The sequence below is a fragment of the Mustela nigripes genome, chromosome 5, assembly GCF_022355385.1.
Source record: "Mustela nigripes isolate SB6536 chromosome 5, MUSNIG.SB6536, whole genome shotgun sequence".
Classification (NCBI taxonomy): Eukaryota; Metazoa; Chordata; class Mammalia; order Carnivora; family Mustelidae; genus Mustela; species Mustela nigripes.
Genome location: NC_081561.1, coordinates 128,157,796 through 128,173,423, shown reverse-complemented (window position 1 = coordinate 128,173,423; position 15,628 = coordinate 128,157,796). Strand labels below are relative to the sequence as shown.

Sequence of the window (15,628 nt, the reverse complement as noted above, 5' to 3'; positions counted from 1 at the left end):
AAACTAAAGCCCCTCTAAGGACTCTGGTTCCAAGCTGCAACTTTTTTTCCTTTAAGTTCCAGATAAAATGACAGTGTTTAGGTTGAGAAAGCTGTTTCCACAATTATTAAAATGATTACGAACATATAAATACAGAAAATGTGTATACATATCTTTACATGCATATATATACACATACCTAAATGTACACGCACACTACGCATGTATTTATGTCTGGCTAACAAAATTTCTCTTACATGTACCAAACAGTGCCATTTCTGAAATACTTAAGACAAACTCAGACTCTGCTGCACTGGTTCTCCTCCTTAGTGTGAAGGTCAACTGGGGACCTTGCTAAAGTGCTGAGTTTGACCCAGTGAATGAACATACAGCTTTTTCGGTATATTCACATTAATATACATTCAAATATATATTAATATAAATATCTTTATATTTCCCAATGGCGTTCTTTTGTTGGTTCATTTGTTTTATTTACCCATTGATCAAAGTGAGAACATTTGAGAACATGGGTGTTCTCTGCAAATCTATGGGCTCTCACGAATTTGGAGCCACATGCTGTGATAGAAACGTCTTTCTACTGGATCATCTCTTCTTCATAGGTCCCCTCGCACCTGCCTTGTTTCTACTGTATTTTATCAGTTACTGTATGATCCACTAAGAGAGAACGCTGCCAATTAAACCATGACACAGCACTGATTTTAAGACACAGCCCTATTTCAGAGATGTCAGTATGTGGAAAACATGCATCTTTGATGGCACACAGCATCGGCGTTCCCTAGGTCTCACCCTGAAACCCACATTGACTGGATGGCACTTCGCACGTGCCTTCCTCATACCTCATTTCGTGATGGCTCTTCCAACTACTCTCTCTTCTCCTCTTCTGTATCTCAGCGAGCAACACCATCATCTCTAGGTGATTCTCATGTAGAGGGTTCTCAGTCTACACTGAGACTTCAAGGAAAGCTTTCTATAATCATTGGTGGTGCTGCAGGCCTTACGGCTGTCATTCAAGAGTTTAATATTTCACTGTCAATTTCCTTCTGGTAATTTATAAATATGCCAATAAGGGCATCAACCAGCCTCACAATGCTTCGTCAAGAATCACTCTATACTTATTTACTTAGAGAAGTGCCTGTTTGATACTGTTTCCTGTTCCTTATCTTAAAACTGTCTCCTCATAAGGACAAAATATTCCCAGCTTCTGCTTCAATATTTAAATATTTATTTGATTAACACTTTCAGTAAAGCATCACTTTTATGCTAACCTTTAGGAGGGAAATCTGGGTGTGATCAAAAAGCTGCAGTGAGGAAAAAGGGCCAGAAGGTAACCACTTAATTCCAATAACACAATCTTGAGACTTTTTTAAGCTGGAAAAGAACCTCACTTATTTGTATACTCTGAAATGGGTGCAGTCATAACTCAGTGCCACCACTGAGTGAACAAATACGGAATGTGTTAGACTTAATCTGTGTGCTGTCAGCGCGCCGCCCCGTATTTCTGATATTAACTAGAATAAATCCACTCATATACCATATTCATATATCATCCCCACTTCTAAAAGCATTTCTCCCCATAAAATAAAAATGACCATTTAAAATCTGCAGATGGTTTAAGCTGTTGTCTCAACAGTTAAGACTAAGAATGAAAATTTTGATAACACTTTCTAGAAAAAATGCTTTATTTAAAAATACGATTTTTTTTTAAAAAGAGACAACTTTTATATACAGTTACTTAGTTTAGAAACAGTCAAAAACACAATAAAATAAACCCAGATTTAGAAATTATGATTTGTAACATATACAATACTGATGCTGAACAAGATTGCTTAAATGTATGATTAATTCTTTCTGTCCCATCACAATTCAATCATTCACATTTGTTAAAACCAGTGGTTTGGGACTAAAGAAAAGGTTTTGTGTGAATTCCTTCCTCTTTGGGAAGGGCAGCCACTCTTACTGGCAGATACACAAAGGCAGAGGCCCGGCAGTGTGTTCGTATTTCTTTGAGTGTCTGTGTGCCCCAAAATAACATGTCTTACCGTTTTTTATTCTCTTTTTCTATCTTCTTTGAAATTTATTTATATGTGGCCATAGTGCCAGGTCATCTATACCGGGCCTTTTTAAAAGTTAATTTTTTGAAAATGGAAGTCCTTAAGCACAAGGAGCATGAATCATTCTCGAGAGCCCAGTGCCCTTAGGATATCAACATTCAACATGATTTTGGTCTCTAAGTCAGCACTCTGAGCAGCTATGAACCAATGTTTTTAAGCATGGTACTGAAATATTTCAAAGCACATTCAAATATTCACATATCTTACAGAGATTTGTAACAAAACAGGAGAAATGGCTTGTCAACCAAAGTGCTGTTAGCTACTCTATTCAAGAGGCTATCCTGATTTCACAATCCAAGTTCTTAAACATTTTTTTTTTTTTAAACCAACTAGTTATTGCTTCTCAAACTGGGGAATGACAGCCATTTTCCTGGAGTGTCAATTTTATTCAAAGATTCGGAGAGAAGTTAAAAATTTTTCTACTCCTAAAAAGTTCTGTTGCATATATCCATAAGCAAAATCAGAATAATTTTAAAGATCAAACACACTACTTCAAAGAAATTACAAGTTGACATTTTAGACGACGCCCTCATACCCCATCTCCTATGAGGAGTATTTCAGTAGTAACATCTATGAATCGATGACCTAGGAGACCCTGATTTCTGGAAGTGTAGCCAGGTCCTTACAGATAGTAAATACAAATAAAACTCAAAGTCTTGACTCAATTCTCTTGAGTTTCACTTTCAAAAATAACATAATTCTCTTATAACATATAGTCCTGTCTATACTGACTGGGAAGAAAGCCAAGGAAAAAAACTCTGGACTGTTTATTTTCCATTGTTTAATAGTTAAAGAAACACTGCAGTCAGAGAAGATTGCTGCCTTACAAGTAAACATACGATATATGTCATAAAAAATAGAACTCTTGAATCCAAAGATCTGAACTTGACCCACCAAAAATAATGGAAACAGTAATTGTGCATGGTTTTACCTTCTTTCAGATTCACATTAAAGTACATCGTCCCTGCTCCTACTTCCCTTTTTGTTGAAAAGGTAAACATGGTGCCTTTCAGAATTATCTGTCATTAATTATATTACCTCCTTTAAAACCCCCAATCCACCAGGGATTCTTCCTCAACCCCAAAGAGATCCTTTCGGTATGTCAAGGGGGGGGTGGTTAAACCCAGACTGCCTGCCAACAACTACTACTCACCACAATGAAAGCCAATGGTCATTTCTGTATAAATAACATCTATAAAGAACAAAATGAAGTTGCCAATGAAATTGTGTGAGCCAAATTTACCAAAAAAAATTTTTAAACAATGGGTCAATTTCATAAGGCCATGTAAGGAAATCCTAATTTGTAAATCAAGTTGTCATCCAACACATTTAATAATTAAATATAGTTAAATATGATATTGGATCAAAAATGACCCTAGATAAGGATTAGTCTCATTAATCCCACAACTTAATGAGACCATCCCAACCACACGTTATGACTTTAGAGGTTTCATGAGGATGCCACACTGCCCCTATACACACTTTATCATGAGCTTTAAATCGACTGTAGAGTTTTGTGGTCTTCCAGTCCCAGATGTTCAATTTTCCATTGCCATCTCCTGAAATCACATAGCTAGAATGGGAAGAGAAATAAATTCAAATTGTTAAATTCACCTTGATTAAATTGTTAAATTCACCTTAAACTGACAAAATGGATAAGAAACAGGGAGTTTATCTTTTTCATGGTAATATAAGTCAGTGTGAACACACAATGCTCAGTGAGAATAACAGAGTAGAGCTTAAAGCAGTCTATGATTTAAACTTCTACCCAAACACTCTCCCCATCGAGCTACCAATCTGTGAGTAAAAAATGGATTAACCTGGAAGGTTGGGAAACCCAGGGCCACAAGAGAAGCAGTATCCAATCACTCTTTAGAGAGAAACAGTGCAGGGCAACCGGCCTCACATTGCGCAGGGGACACCTATCCTACTGTAATTGGACTCAACCACCTTCATAATTACTTTTTGGCTTCAACACTTCTGAAAATGTTTAAGACTAACTCGGAGGCAGGAGTCTACGGCACAATTCCTATCCTAAATATACAAGGTTACACAGACTTCTGGATTACTTCTCCTTATATATTTTAGTTAAGAATGAGAGAATGAATGCAGAGTTTTACTCATAGAGAGACTTTCTCTGGGTTTCACAAACAGTGCAGCCTAGAAAGACTCAAGAGCTGGATTTGAGGTCTCACCATAGAAAAGCTGCAGGAAGTTTTTAATGACAACACTGCAGTACAGAATTAATTCTGCCAGCGTTTGATCACAGCCATCTAGTGATTACAGAAAAGCAGAGAGAAAATATGGCATAGACTGTATGGACAACAACTTATGCTGTGGTTAAAGGGCACAAGACTAAGCAAGATAAAGAGACCCACTGAAGAACTTAAAAAAGCTAAATGTAGTTTTCATAACTTGTTCTTGTCCTTCCATCAGACGTTGTGACAATCTGCATAGTAATCATGCGATTACGTATGGGACAGTGATTTTTAAACTGTTACTATTTGTACGACATTGGTTTATGTCATCACATTTGAATACGAGAATATAAAAGAAAATTTAAACTTACCTCATGTCTGGTGAAAAGTCCACCTGACAAGCATAACCTGCTACCATATGGCCCTTAAAAATTTTTTTCTTATTCAATCTAAATCTGTTCTGTGCTCCAAAAATTAAGATTTGGTTGTCCATCGATTGGCAGGCTAACCATTTCCCTGTGAATTCAATAAATGAGACATGTTAGACCAAGACTGAAAATTCTGAAAAGACTTTTTATTTTCAGTCTGTTCAGATGTTAATATTCTTTTGTTCCCAATTGCTTTATAATAATAGGAAAATGAATTTACCATACCAGCTATAAAGTGTTACAAATTTGTCACTGACAAGAGGGATTTATATATAAAGAAGTAATGGATTTCGCTCAAATAATCCCATATCATTGAGCACTCTTCATATAAAAGCCTTTTTTGTTTGAATAAGGATATACAGAAATTCTGAGTTTAGCATGAACAACACTAAAGAAAATTTTATGAAATGAAATTAATTTTAGGAGTAAGCACAGACAAGAGAACCACGGGGGAAAAGAGACTTATCTGTGTTAATTATGGGAAAAGGAAAGATTAATGCTAGGTAAGAAAACCTAGGATTATTAAATAAAACCATACAAAAAAGAGGTATCGGAACTGTTCCTGAAAGGCCAAACTGCTTTTATCTACCCAAGATTCACCAAAGTCTCTAGAGCCCAAACTGCAGTTATCTTCTTGCATCTGACATACTCGCACACTTATTAAGGAAGGGAATGCTCTTAACAATATTCAGTCTGAGAGGGAAGATGATCTTGTTCAAGATGGGCACAATATTTGTAACAGGGAGTGTAAAAATTACTACATAAGGTGTAGAGAGAGACAAATGTGATGGTATACAACGTGGTGGTTATCAAAATCAGACCCAGTTAGGTGGCTCTTCTCATAAAAATCATAGGGTGCTTGACAAAAATGATCACTGATCTGCCTGTGGCAGACGCCTGGATGGAAGAGCAAAGGATTTCTTGCCGCCTCTTCCTTGCTCTACACTCACAGGAGCTATGGGAGTTAACAGGGGCCTCGGGGACAGTGCTGCCCAGACATCAGACCGTCTCCTCCAACACCCTCATGGACAGGGCTGAGTCAGTACACGGTCAGGATATCTGCAGTATAAATTACTTCGTACTTAGAAGGCGATGCTCTATTGAACAGAAAACAGTCGTAGCTGGATTTATCTTTTTTATTGTGCCTGAGAACATCTTTTACAGTAAATTGCTAAAGTATTCTTATTATGGGGAACAAGATCAAAATTGTCTATCCTCTGAAAGAAAAAGAGCTCACAATAAAATCACTAAATGATTGAACATGATTCTGCTGGAAGGAGAATTATTTAAAAACAACAACAACAACAACAAAAAAAACCCTGAGTCTCAGATGGAATGTTCCGTCAGCGTTAGCTGCAGTTCATTGTTTCTCCTCCTCCTCCTTCTTCTCTTTATTATTATTTTTAAAAACAAGAGAATGGGTGAGGTGACTCACAGATGAAAACCAGTGACTATTTTTAATATCGAAAAGGTTTCCTTATACAAGTATGGCCCTGTGACAGACTTCCCCTAGGAGGAAACGGCCAAAGTTCTTTTGAATACAGAAATCACACTTTGTCTTAGAGGCTCTTTTAAAACCACTTTCTTCCTACTCACTCACCGTTTGGAGACAAAGTCACCGCAGGCATTGAGTGCATACTGGGCTCTGCTATATACTTGAAATCCACAGGGATGTCCCTAAAATTTAAAAAACAGCTTCTCAGAATTAAGTAATTTCTAAAAAAGTACCTTTGGAAGAGTTCTCTCTTAAACTAAAGAGATATTCTTGAGATTATATATTTAATTAACCTTTCATGAGACTTCCTGGGAGGAAGGAAAAAAAAAATCACAAAATGGCCCCCTGTTGCCTATTACCAGTCTTGTACTTCACATGTGCCTTTCCATGATAATTATAACAGTGTTAGTGACTTAGTTTTCCAACTCTATTTGACTTAAACTTTGGTCTTTATGTTAAAAAAAAAAAAATGTCTGTGATTGAAGTTCTCTGACAATGAACTCATCCAAGAATGTACCATGGTAGGCAGCAGCAAGATGTCTGAGGCAAGCCTACAGGGAGGGAGGTGTTCTTAGTTTACCTGCCAGTCAGCCTTAACTTGTTAACTCTGCAAGCAGGTGAGAGGGTTAAAGAGGCTTCGGCAGTGCAAGGGGATAGTGGGCAAAGCTGTACAGGGATCTGCAGGCAGGCAGAGCCCATCTGGAAGTAATGAGATTTCTGAATGGGTAAGGGAGATTTCCTTCCCTGGGTACCTCGTACCCAGGCACCGGGGCATCTTCTATTATTCTACATGTATATGGTGCAGGAGAAAAGTGCATTAAAGAAATTCTTATATGAGTGACACAAAGAATAAAACAAAGACAACAAAAATCCAAAATTAGTCACCTAGAACCGTGAAAAGTTCCAAATGCCTTTTTGTTTTTAATATTCTCCATGATTTAAAAAAAAAAATTTCTTTAGTAATTCTGAAGGATCTTGGTCTTGTTGCTTTTCGTGAGTGACCAGAAATGTTTTTTCACAGAGTAACATGTGGAAATCTGCTCAATAACAGAATATCAAGCAGCACTAACAGAATATCAAGCAGCACTATCACTCTCTAACTATGGTTCAAGTTCCAAAGCTTTGATTAGTTAGAATAACAATAATTATAATAATAATTTGCCTTTACATAAGGATATTTTCTATCCATCTATCTACCCATCCAGAAGAAGCAAATGATTAGAAAAAACTTCTATGAGGCTGTTGGTTAGAACAAAGTATTTTTAGGTGTAACCTGGGGAACAGGATCATTGATCAAATTTCCAACCCTTTATTCCTCTCTAAAATACCAAAGAGAAGTGACATTCAAAATAACCCACATGTACTGAAAAGAACCTCAGTATGAAAAAGGTTCAACTGTTTTTTCCTCATATAAAATTATTTTCCAATAATAATCAATAACATAGATTAAAACAGAAGAGCATTTCTAAATTAACCAGAGTCTAGGTTCAGATCAATCAATGTTTTCCTAAAAGTAAACAAACAAACAAAAGACTATACACAGATCCCTTATTTCAAGGACTTGATACAGTGAGGTCTAGAACAAGAAATGGGTCTGAACACTCTGTGAACATTGTTAACTGCTAGTGAAAATGTCTGCTGGGCATAGTTACATTTAATAAACACAACACTATTTTCTCATTAGAAACTAATTCAGTATAATAAGCTAGTAATTTATATCTTACATATAATCTTCAATCTGGAAATGAACACTTTGAAAAAAAACCTTAATAAAAATCTGTGAAATTTTAGGGCACCAGGGTGGATCAGTGGGTTAAAGCCTCTGCCTTCGGCTCAGATCATGATCTCGGGGTCCTGGGATCGAGGCCCGCTTCAAGCTCAGTGAGGAGCCTGCTTCCCCCAACCTCTCTCTGCCTGCCTCTCTGCCTACTTGTGATCTCTCTGTCAAATAAATAAATAAGATCTTTTAAAAAAATCTATGAAACTTGAAAGATACAAGATAAACAGTAGGATCAACATCTGTCAAAATTTCTTCTAAAAATATTTTTATATAATAAATACCTTTGGGAAAAAACATGTCTATGATATCTCATGAATCCAGCCAATTAGCATACCGGGCTGTTCAATAGCTAATGTTAATCTCTCATTCTCCTTTAAAATTGTCTAATAATCTTAATAATATAGCATTGTTTATGAAAACCAGGTTTCCCTTAGTTTGTTTTCTTGTATCATTGTGCTACTCTTAGCAGGCATAGGGTGTGAAAGTTTGGCAAACATCATCCATCTGAGGGTCCTAGTAATAAGAATTTTCCTACTGTTGGGGTCAGTTTTCACTTTGAGGTGGTCAGGGCCTCCCTTTCTGTAAGCTGCCAGTAACACTAGGAATCATCTTCACGGACGGATATATGTGGTCAGCTCTAGGGATCCCGAGGTGATTTTGCTTCCTATTTGGCTCTGTAGCAAGACTGATGCTCACGTTTCCTTCTGACTCACTAAACTGGATGCAAGTTACCTTCTCTCCCCACCAGACCCTTCAACATCTAACTAACCAGCCATATGATTAAGAATGCAAGACCTGCATATTTTATGTAAGCCTCATGGTATGCATGAAGCAAAAACCTACTGATACACAAAAGAGAAACAGAAGAAAATCAAAGCATACTACTATAGAAAAATCATCAAATCACAAAGGAAGAGAGGAAGAAAGAAAGGAACAAAGGAACTACAAACAAGCAGAAAACAATGAACAAAATGGCACTAGTAGAAGTCCAGACCTCTCAGTAATTACCTCAAACGTAAATGGACTAAATTTACAAAAGACTCAAGTTAGGTGAATGGAAAAAAAAAGACCCAACTATATACTGTGTATAAGAGACTCACTTCAGTTTGAAGGACTGATAGTGAAAGGATAGAAACCATATCCCATGAAAATGGAAACTAAAAGCCAGGGTAGTTGCTATGCTTGTATCAAACAAAATAGACTTTAAGCCAAAAACTACAATAAGAGACAAAGAAGGCCATCAATTCATGAAGAAGATATAACAAATACACGTATTTATACACCCAACATCAGACCACCTAAACACATAAAGCAAATGTTAACAGATCTGAAGGGAGAAATAGATAGCCAGCAATACAATAATACCAGGGGACATCCATATTCCATTGTCAACAACAGACAGGGCATCCAGACAGAAAATCAATAAGGAAACATTGCACTTAAATGACACATTAAACCAGGTGGTCCTAACTGATGTATATAGAACATTCCACCAAACAGAGCAGAATAGACATTCTTCTCAAGTGCGTATGAAATATTCTCCAGGATAGATCATATATGATGCCACAAGACTATCTTTAATATAGTTAAGACTGAAATCATATCAAGCATCTTTTCTGACCACAAAGGTAGGAAACTGGACATCAATTACAAGACAACTGGAAAATGTACAAGTATGTGGAGATTAACAACACACTACTAAACAAAACATGGGTCAAAGATGAAAACAAAAGGGAAATCAAAACCTATCTTGACACAAATGAAACAGAAACACAACATACCAAAACTTATGGGTGCAGCAAAAGCCAGTGGAAGTTTATACTGATAAACACTTACATTAAAGAAGAAGAATTTCAAATAAACAACTTAACTTTACACTTCAAAGAGCCAGGAAAAGAAGAACAATCTAAGACCCAAGTTAGCAGAAAGAAAAAAAATACAAATGTCAGGGAGAAAACACATGAAATAGGGACTAGAGATAATAGAAAAGATCAATGAAACTAAGAGCTGGTTTTCTGAAAAAGAAAATTAATAAACATTTAGCTAAACTAAGAAAAAAAGAGAAAAACTCAAAAACAGAAATGAAAGAGACATTATGACTGATAACAGTGAAGCACTAATGGTCACAAGAAACTACTATGAACAATTATATACCAACAAATTAGAAAACCTAGAAGAAATGAATAAATTCCTAGAAACATGCAACTTACCAAGACAGACTCATAAAGATATAGAAAATCTGAACAGACCAATGATAACTAAGGAGATTGAAACAGTAATCAAAAACCACAAAAAATGCCCAGGACCAGATGGCTTCACTGGTAAGGTACAATAAACACTTAAAGAAGAATTAACAGTAATCCTTCTCAAACTCTTCCCCCCCAAAAAACAGAAGAGGAGGGAACACTTCCAAACTCATTTTACAAGGCCAGTATTACCCTGATGCCAAAGCCAGACAAAGACACTACAAGAAAACTATAGGCCAACATCCCTAATGAATATAGGTGCAAAAATACTCAGTACAGGGGCGCCTGGGTGGCTCAGTGGGTTAGGCCTCTGCCTTCAGCTCAGGTCATGATCTTGGGCTCTTGGGATTGATCCCCGCATCGGGCTCTCCGTTCAGCGGGGAGCCTGCTTCCCCTTCTCTCTCTGCCTGCCTGTGATCTGTCAAATAAATAAAATCTTAAAAAAAAAAAAGTACTCAGTACAATTTTAGGAAACTGAATTCCACAGTACATTAGAGGAATCACATACCATGATCAAGTGGGATTTATCCCTGGGATGCAAGGATGGTTCAATATATACAAATCCATGAAATACAGATGGGAATGATAAAAAACATCATACAATAATCTCAAAAAATGGACAACATTCAATATCTTTTCATGATAAAAAGTCTCAATAAACTGGGTACAGGGGGAACGTAGCCACATGTGACAAGCCCACAGCTAACATCATACTTAAATGTGAACAGGAAGGATGTCTGCTCTAACCATTTTTAGTCAACGTAGTACTGAGTGTCCTAGCCCGAGCAATCAGGCCAGAAGAAAAAGGCATCCAAATAACAAAGAAGTAAAACTGTCTCTGTTTGCGAATGACATAGTATTATATATAGAAAACCCTAATGATTTCACACGCACGCGCACGCGCACGCGCACACACACACACACACACACACACACACACTGTTAGAGCCAATAAATGATTCAGTGAAGTTGCAGAATACAAACTCAGTATTAAAAAATCAGTTGCATTTCTAGACACTAACAATGAACTCTTGGAAAGAGAAATTAAGAAAACAATCCCATTTGTAATAGCCTCAAAAAAACAAGAAAATACTTGGGAATAAATTTAACCAAGGTGAAAGATCTGTACTTTTTTTTTTGCTGGTCATATTTCGCTGACCAATGTTCTAATTTCGAAAGCACACGCAGGTGTTCTTAGAGCCCTGTAACTGCTGCTTCATTTAAATATTTACCAATTTTGTTTAAACCAGTCCACGTTTTAAAATGGAGCTGAAATATCATCTGAAGATAGAAACATCTGAAAGTTTAAGTATAATCAAACTGTGTATAAACAAAACAAGTACACGGATATGTTTATGCTTCAGACTATGGTGCAAGTAATGTAAGGCGGCTCATATAAAACTTGAGGTCCGTATGGGATTCTTGGCATGTAACATCATTTCTGAAGTAAAAAAGATCTTAGTTATGAGAAAGTTTCAAATCTTGGACTTTAAGGATGACATTAAAACTGTGGATAGAGTACACAGCTGGCTGTCCACGAGTGGGGGCAGTCTGAGGAGGTTTACTGGTGGTGAGCAGGGGACAAACTGCGGTTCAATCACACGAAACCTTCAATTACCCAAATTTTCCTGACGAGGGTTAGGGACCTGCTTAGTTTCCCAGAGAGACTCAGTTTCAGAAGCAAACTCCTGGCTTCCTACTTCTTAAAGCAGAGCATCTTCCGGGGTGGGAAGTCACACTTTTTAGGCCCTGCAAGGCTGTAACCACGGCTGAGCTGTGTTTCGTAACGGACTATAAAAACGAGCTGGGTGCCATCCAAACATTCCTTTGAACAAAAAGACTCTTACATATTTCTTCATAAATAAATGAAAAAACACTATCTATGATACTTAGTGAAACCAGTTTTAGTATTTCTTTAGGAAGGTTTTCCTTTCTCTCTCAAGGAAAGCAAAACTAACCAACATATTCTACAAATAAAACATTTGATTTTTACCATTATGTGTTACGAATGGCAGGACACAATGGGTGATGGCCTGGGGCCATTTTCGGTACTGAATAATCATAATGTAGACATTTAAAAACTTAAGAGATTTTTAAGTATTCTTTCTTTTTTGGGGTTGACTCTGAGGTCAGGGTTTAATGTTTAATTCCAATGGTGAATAACAGGGTCTATACATTTGTGGGTCCTACATCTCATCAGTCATTTTGCAAAGACAAAGTACCTAATAAACAACGAAAGGCAACACAATATAAACTTTTCACCAATGCAAGAAAAATGGCTCAAAATATATAACCTGCTTGAAGACTATGAAATATAGCATGTCTAAAGTTTTATTTCCATATTCTGGGTACTTAAATGTTTAAAATAGTTTGGTTGGCAAGCCAGATATCATAGTTGTGGAAATATTCACATGGTTGCCTATTAGCAGGCTTTTCTTTGGCTACAGATTTTTAAATTGCTTGATATAATTATATAAATCAGATATTCTACTGACAAAAACTCACCATTCCCAAACTCTTAGGCTCTTATCATCGGATGTGCTCACAAATCTCCTGTTCTCGTCAACAAAAACAATGGTGTTGACGGCCCCCAAGTGCCGGTCATACTCCTGGACAATTTCCCCACTTCGAATGTCCCACTGTAGATCAAACAAGAGAAAAGGTAAAGACAGAAGTCGAGCAGATGTGAAAATAAAGATCAGAACTATGGAAAGTGAAGAAAAAGATCTCTAACATAATGACTGTTTTCTACTAAAAATAGACCATTAGCAGCAAGCACTAAACAAGTGAACACTCCTTATTCCATCCCCTTAATACAACATAAACTATAGGAATCTTAATAAAAAATATTGTAAAAAAGATTTACCTGCACAATCTTTTTATCAGACATACCAGCTACAAAAAGATTTTGCTTATCTTCATCGGGATTAAATTTGACACAATAGGGCACTTTTCGGTTTGTAAATCTTGATATACACTGTCCTAAAACCAAAGACTCAAGTTAAAGTAGGGAAGAGAAATTTGACCACTTCAAAGACAGCCTGGGGATTAAAATCTAGAGATCATTTACTTAATACATTTTGGAGAAGGCAGACTGCTTGTTCCTTACTATAAACTCTTTTCACAGATTTCTTATGATTAAAAATATTTTTTTCAAAAATAAATCTGGATCATCGACTGCAGAAGAGAGAAAGTGATTATGATGTGGAGCCGGAGTTGAGAACTACTGTGGGGTAAGCGTAGGGGCTCTGGCATCAGAGAGACGTTGGTTTAAATCAGTTCAGCCACTTATGAGCTGTGTGGCTCTGGAAAAGCTCCCCCTTTAAGCCTCAATTTCTTTATCTGTAATAATAATAGTAATTATAGGGCTATTTTAAGAATTGGATGTGATGCTGGATACAAGTGCCTACCTAGTACAATGCCTGGTAAACAGTAAGTGTTCGATAAATATTAGCTATTATCTTTACCCTTAGAACTTGGTAAGATGAAAGATGATCCTCTAATTATGCAAAATTATAGTAGCCACAATGTACTAAAATAATTAACGTCTGTGAATACATTAAACCACCTGACCCGTGGGTCTGTAGACAGACTTACTTTGTAATTAACAGGGGCAATTAAATTAATTCTGTTTGTCAGACATTTATTGTGCTTCTACTATGTGCAATGTAGAGTCCTGGGTGGTGGAGGGGAACAAGAAGATAATTAACTCATCTACGGAAGATTTCAAATTTGCTTGCCTATCAGGATGTTCGCTTTATAAGTTGCATTTGATGGAAACAAAGGTTCAGAGTGAAAGAGCTACTTATGTAGCTGTGTTTGAACTCTATGAACATTTCATGGTATTAGCTGACAGTCGATGATACGCGAATGAGCCGCTATAGAAGCACCGTTTTGCCACAGAAGAATGCTCGATGTTCTATGATTTATACATGCTAATTTGTAAGATAAATGCATACTGGCATTAGTATAAGTGAGTTCTTACCTGTCTCTGTGTCCCAGAGCTTAAGGTACCTGTCGTAAGCTGCGCTGAGGAACTGCGTCCCTGCAGTATTAAAGCAGATGTCCCTAACGGCTTTGCTGTGGCCTAAGGCAGGGACAACAGAAATGGAGGTGAGGGGAAAGATTTTCTCTTAAAACAGAAACACCATGAGAGAAATAGCATTTGCAAGCCACCCTGTGAGTCTGAATCCCTGGAATCCTATCCTGACTTACTGACGCAGAATATGGTAGGTGTGGGCTTGGGAACGTAAGTGGTTTTTTATTTCTCCTTCAGAAAGCTCCCTAGGTGTTTCTGATGCCTAACATTTAGGTAAGAGCCAAGAGAAAAGATCTAACATTTAGATCTTTGTCAGAGAAATCTTTTAATATGCAGTATACATAATTGATGACTAAGCAGCCAAGAATTTAAGGAAACATAACAGACCAATTATTGCTAACGAAAGAGGAAGGCCTAGTGACATTTGGGAGGTTTGTTCTCTAGATTATTCACTGAGTGAAACTAAGCGACCCAATCCTAAAGTACATGGAATCAAAGTTCTTCTCCAATACCTGCGGATTTCTGTGATCAAGTTACCAGGTTTCAGAGAAGTGACTTCAGAACCTCAAGAGACTAAACCTTTTGGAATCTAACATTAATGTCTATCTTGTTTTAAGATACCATCTCGACAATAAATTAACTTAAAGGTGCTTTGCTTGAAAACCAGTCTGCCAGACCAAGCCACTCTTGAAAGTTACAGGGACGAATAAAATGTGGCTAAATCAAAGCAGAAACTTCTGTTTTTTACCACCCCTCATGACCAAGACTGACGGAATATGGGTTGCACAAATCGTCAGCCACACACAGCAGCCCTGGACCGCCATCACCAGTGAATTCTAATCGGGCTACGTGTGACAGTAATTAGGCATTCTTTTCTACAGCAAGAGTCCCCTCTTCCAAAACTGGTCATTTCGTTTTCCACTGAAAAACTATCTGCTGGTTAGATAGTTTCTCCATCTGTCCGCTATGGAGACCAAGTCCATTATGCGTACAAGATGGAGACCAAGTCCACCACATGTACAAGATGGAGACCAAATCCACCATATGTACAAGATGGAGACCAAGTCCACTATATATACAAGAGGCATTTTGTTCCCATCTGCTGCTTAGAGTCTCCCTGTAGAATGCTCTGGCACCTTGGGCAGTATTCATTTGTTCAGCAAGGCCCCAAAATTCTAACAAGGCATGCAGAATGGACTCCCACTTAAATCTAAAAACAGAGCCACTACAAATCATACAAAAATTCAGTAATGTACAGTTAAATTTGGAAACGTAACTGACCTTCACAAGAAATCTCACAAAGACAGTAAACTATCCTCTATCCAAAAGGC

At 37.2% G+C, this 15,628-nt stretch overlaps 1 protein-coding gene across 1 annotated transcript in view; it reads right to left on the bottom strand.

Annotated features, from left to right (window-relative positions):
• Positions 1-1,661: 1,661 nt before the first annotated feature.
• CDC40 (cell division cycle 40) overlaps positions 1,662-15,628 on the bottom strand; it is a 49,580-nt gene continuing 35,613 nt past the window's right edge. Inside the window, exons 10-15 of the mRNA XM_059401202.1 lie at positions 14,244-14,345; positions 13,125-13,240; positions 12,764-12,897; positions 6,338-6,414; positions 4,681-4,825; positions 1,662-3,684 (exon numbers count right to left, since the gene is read on the bottom strand). Coding sequence (XP_059257185.1) covers positions 3,507-3,684; positions 4,681-4,825; positions 6,338-6,414; positions 12,764-12,897; positions 13,125-13,240; positions 14,244-14,345 — 752 coding nt within the window. The 3' untranslated portion in view covers positions 1,662-3,506. The remainder of the gene's footprint in view (positions 3,685-4,680; positions 4,826-6,337; positions 6,415-12,763; positions 12,898-13,124; positions 13,241-14,243; positions 14,346-15,628) is intronic.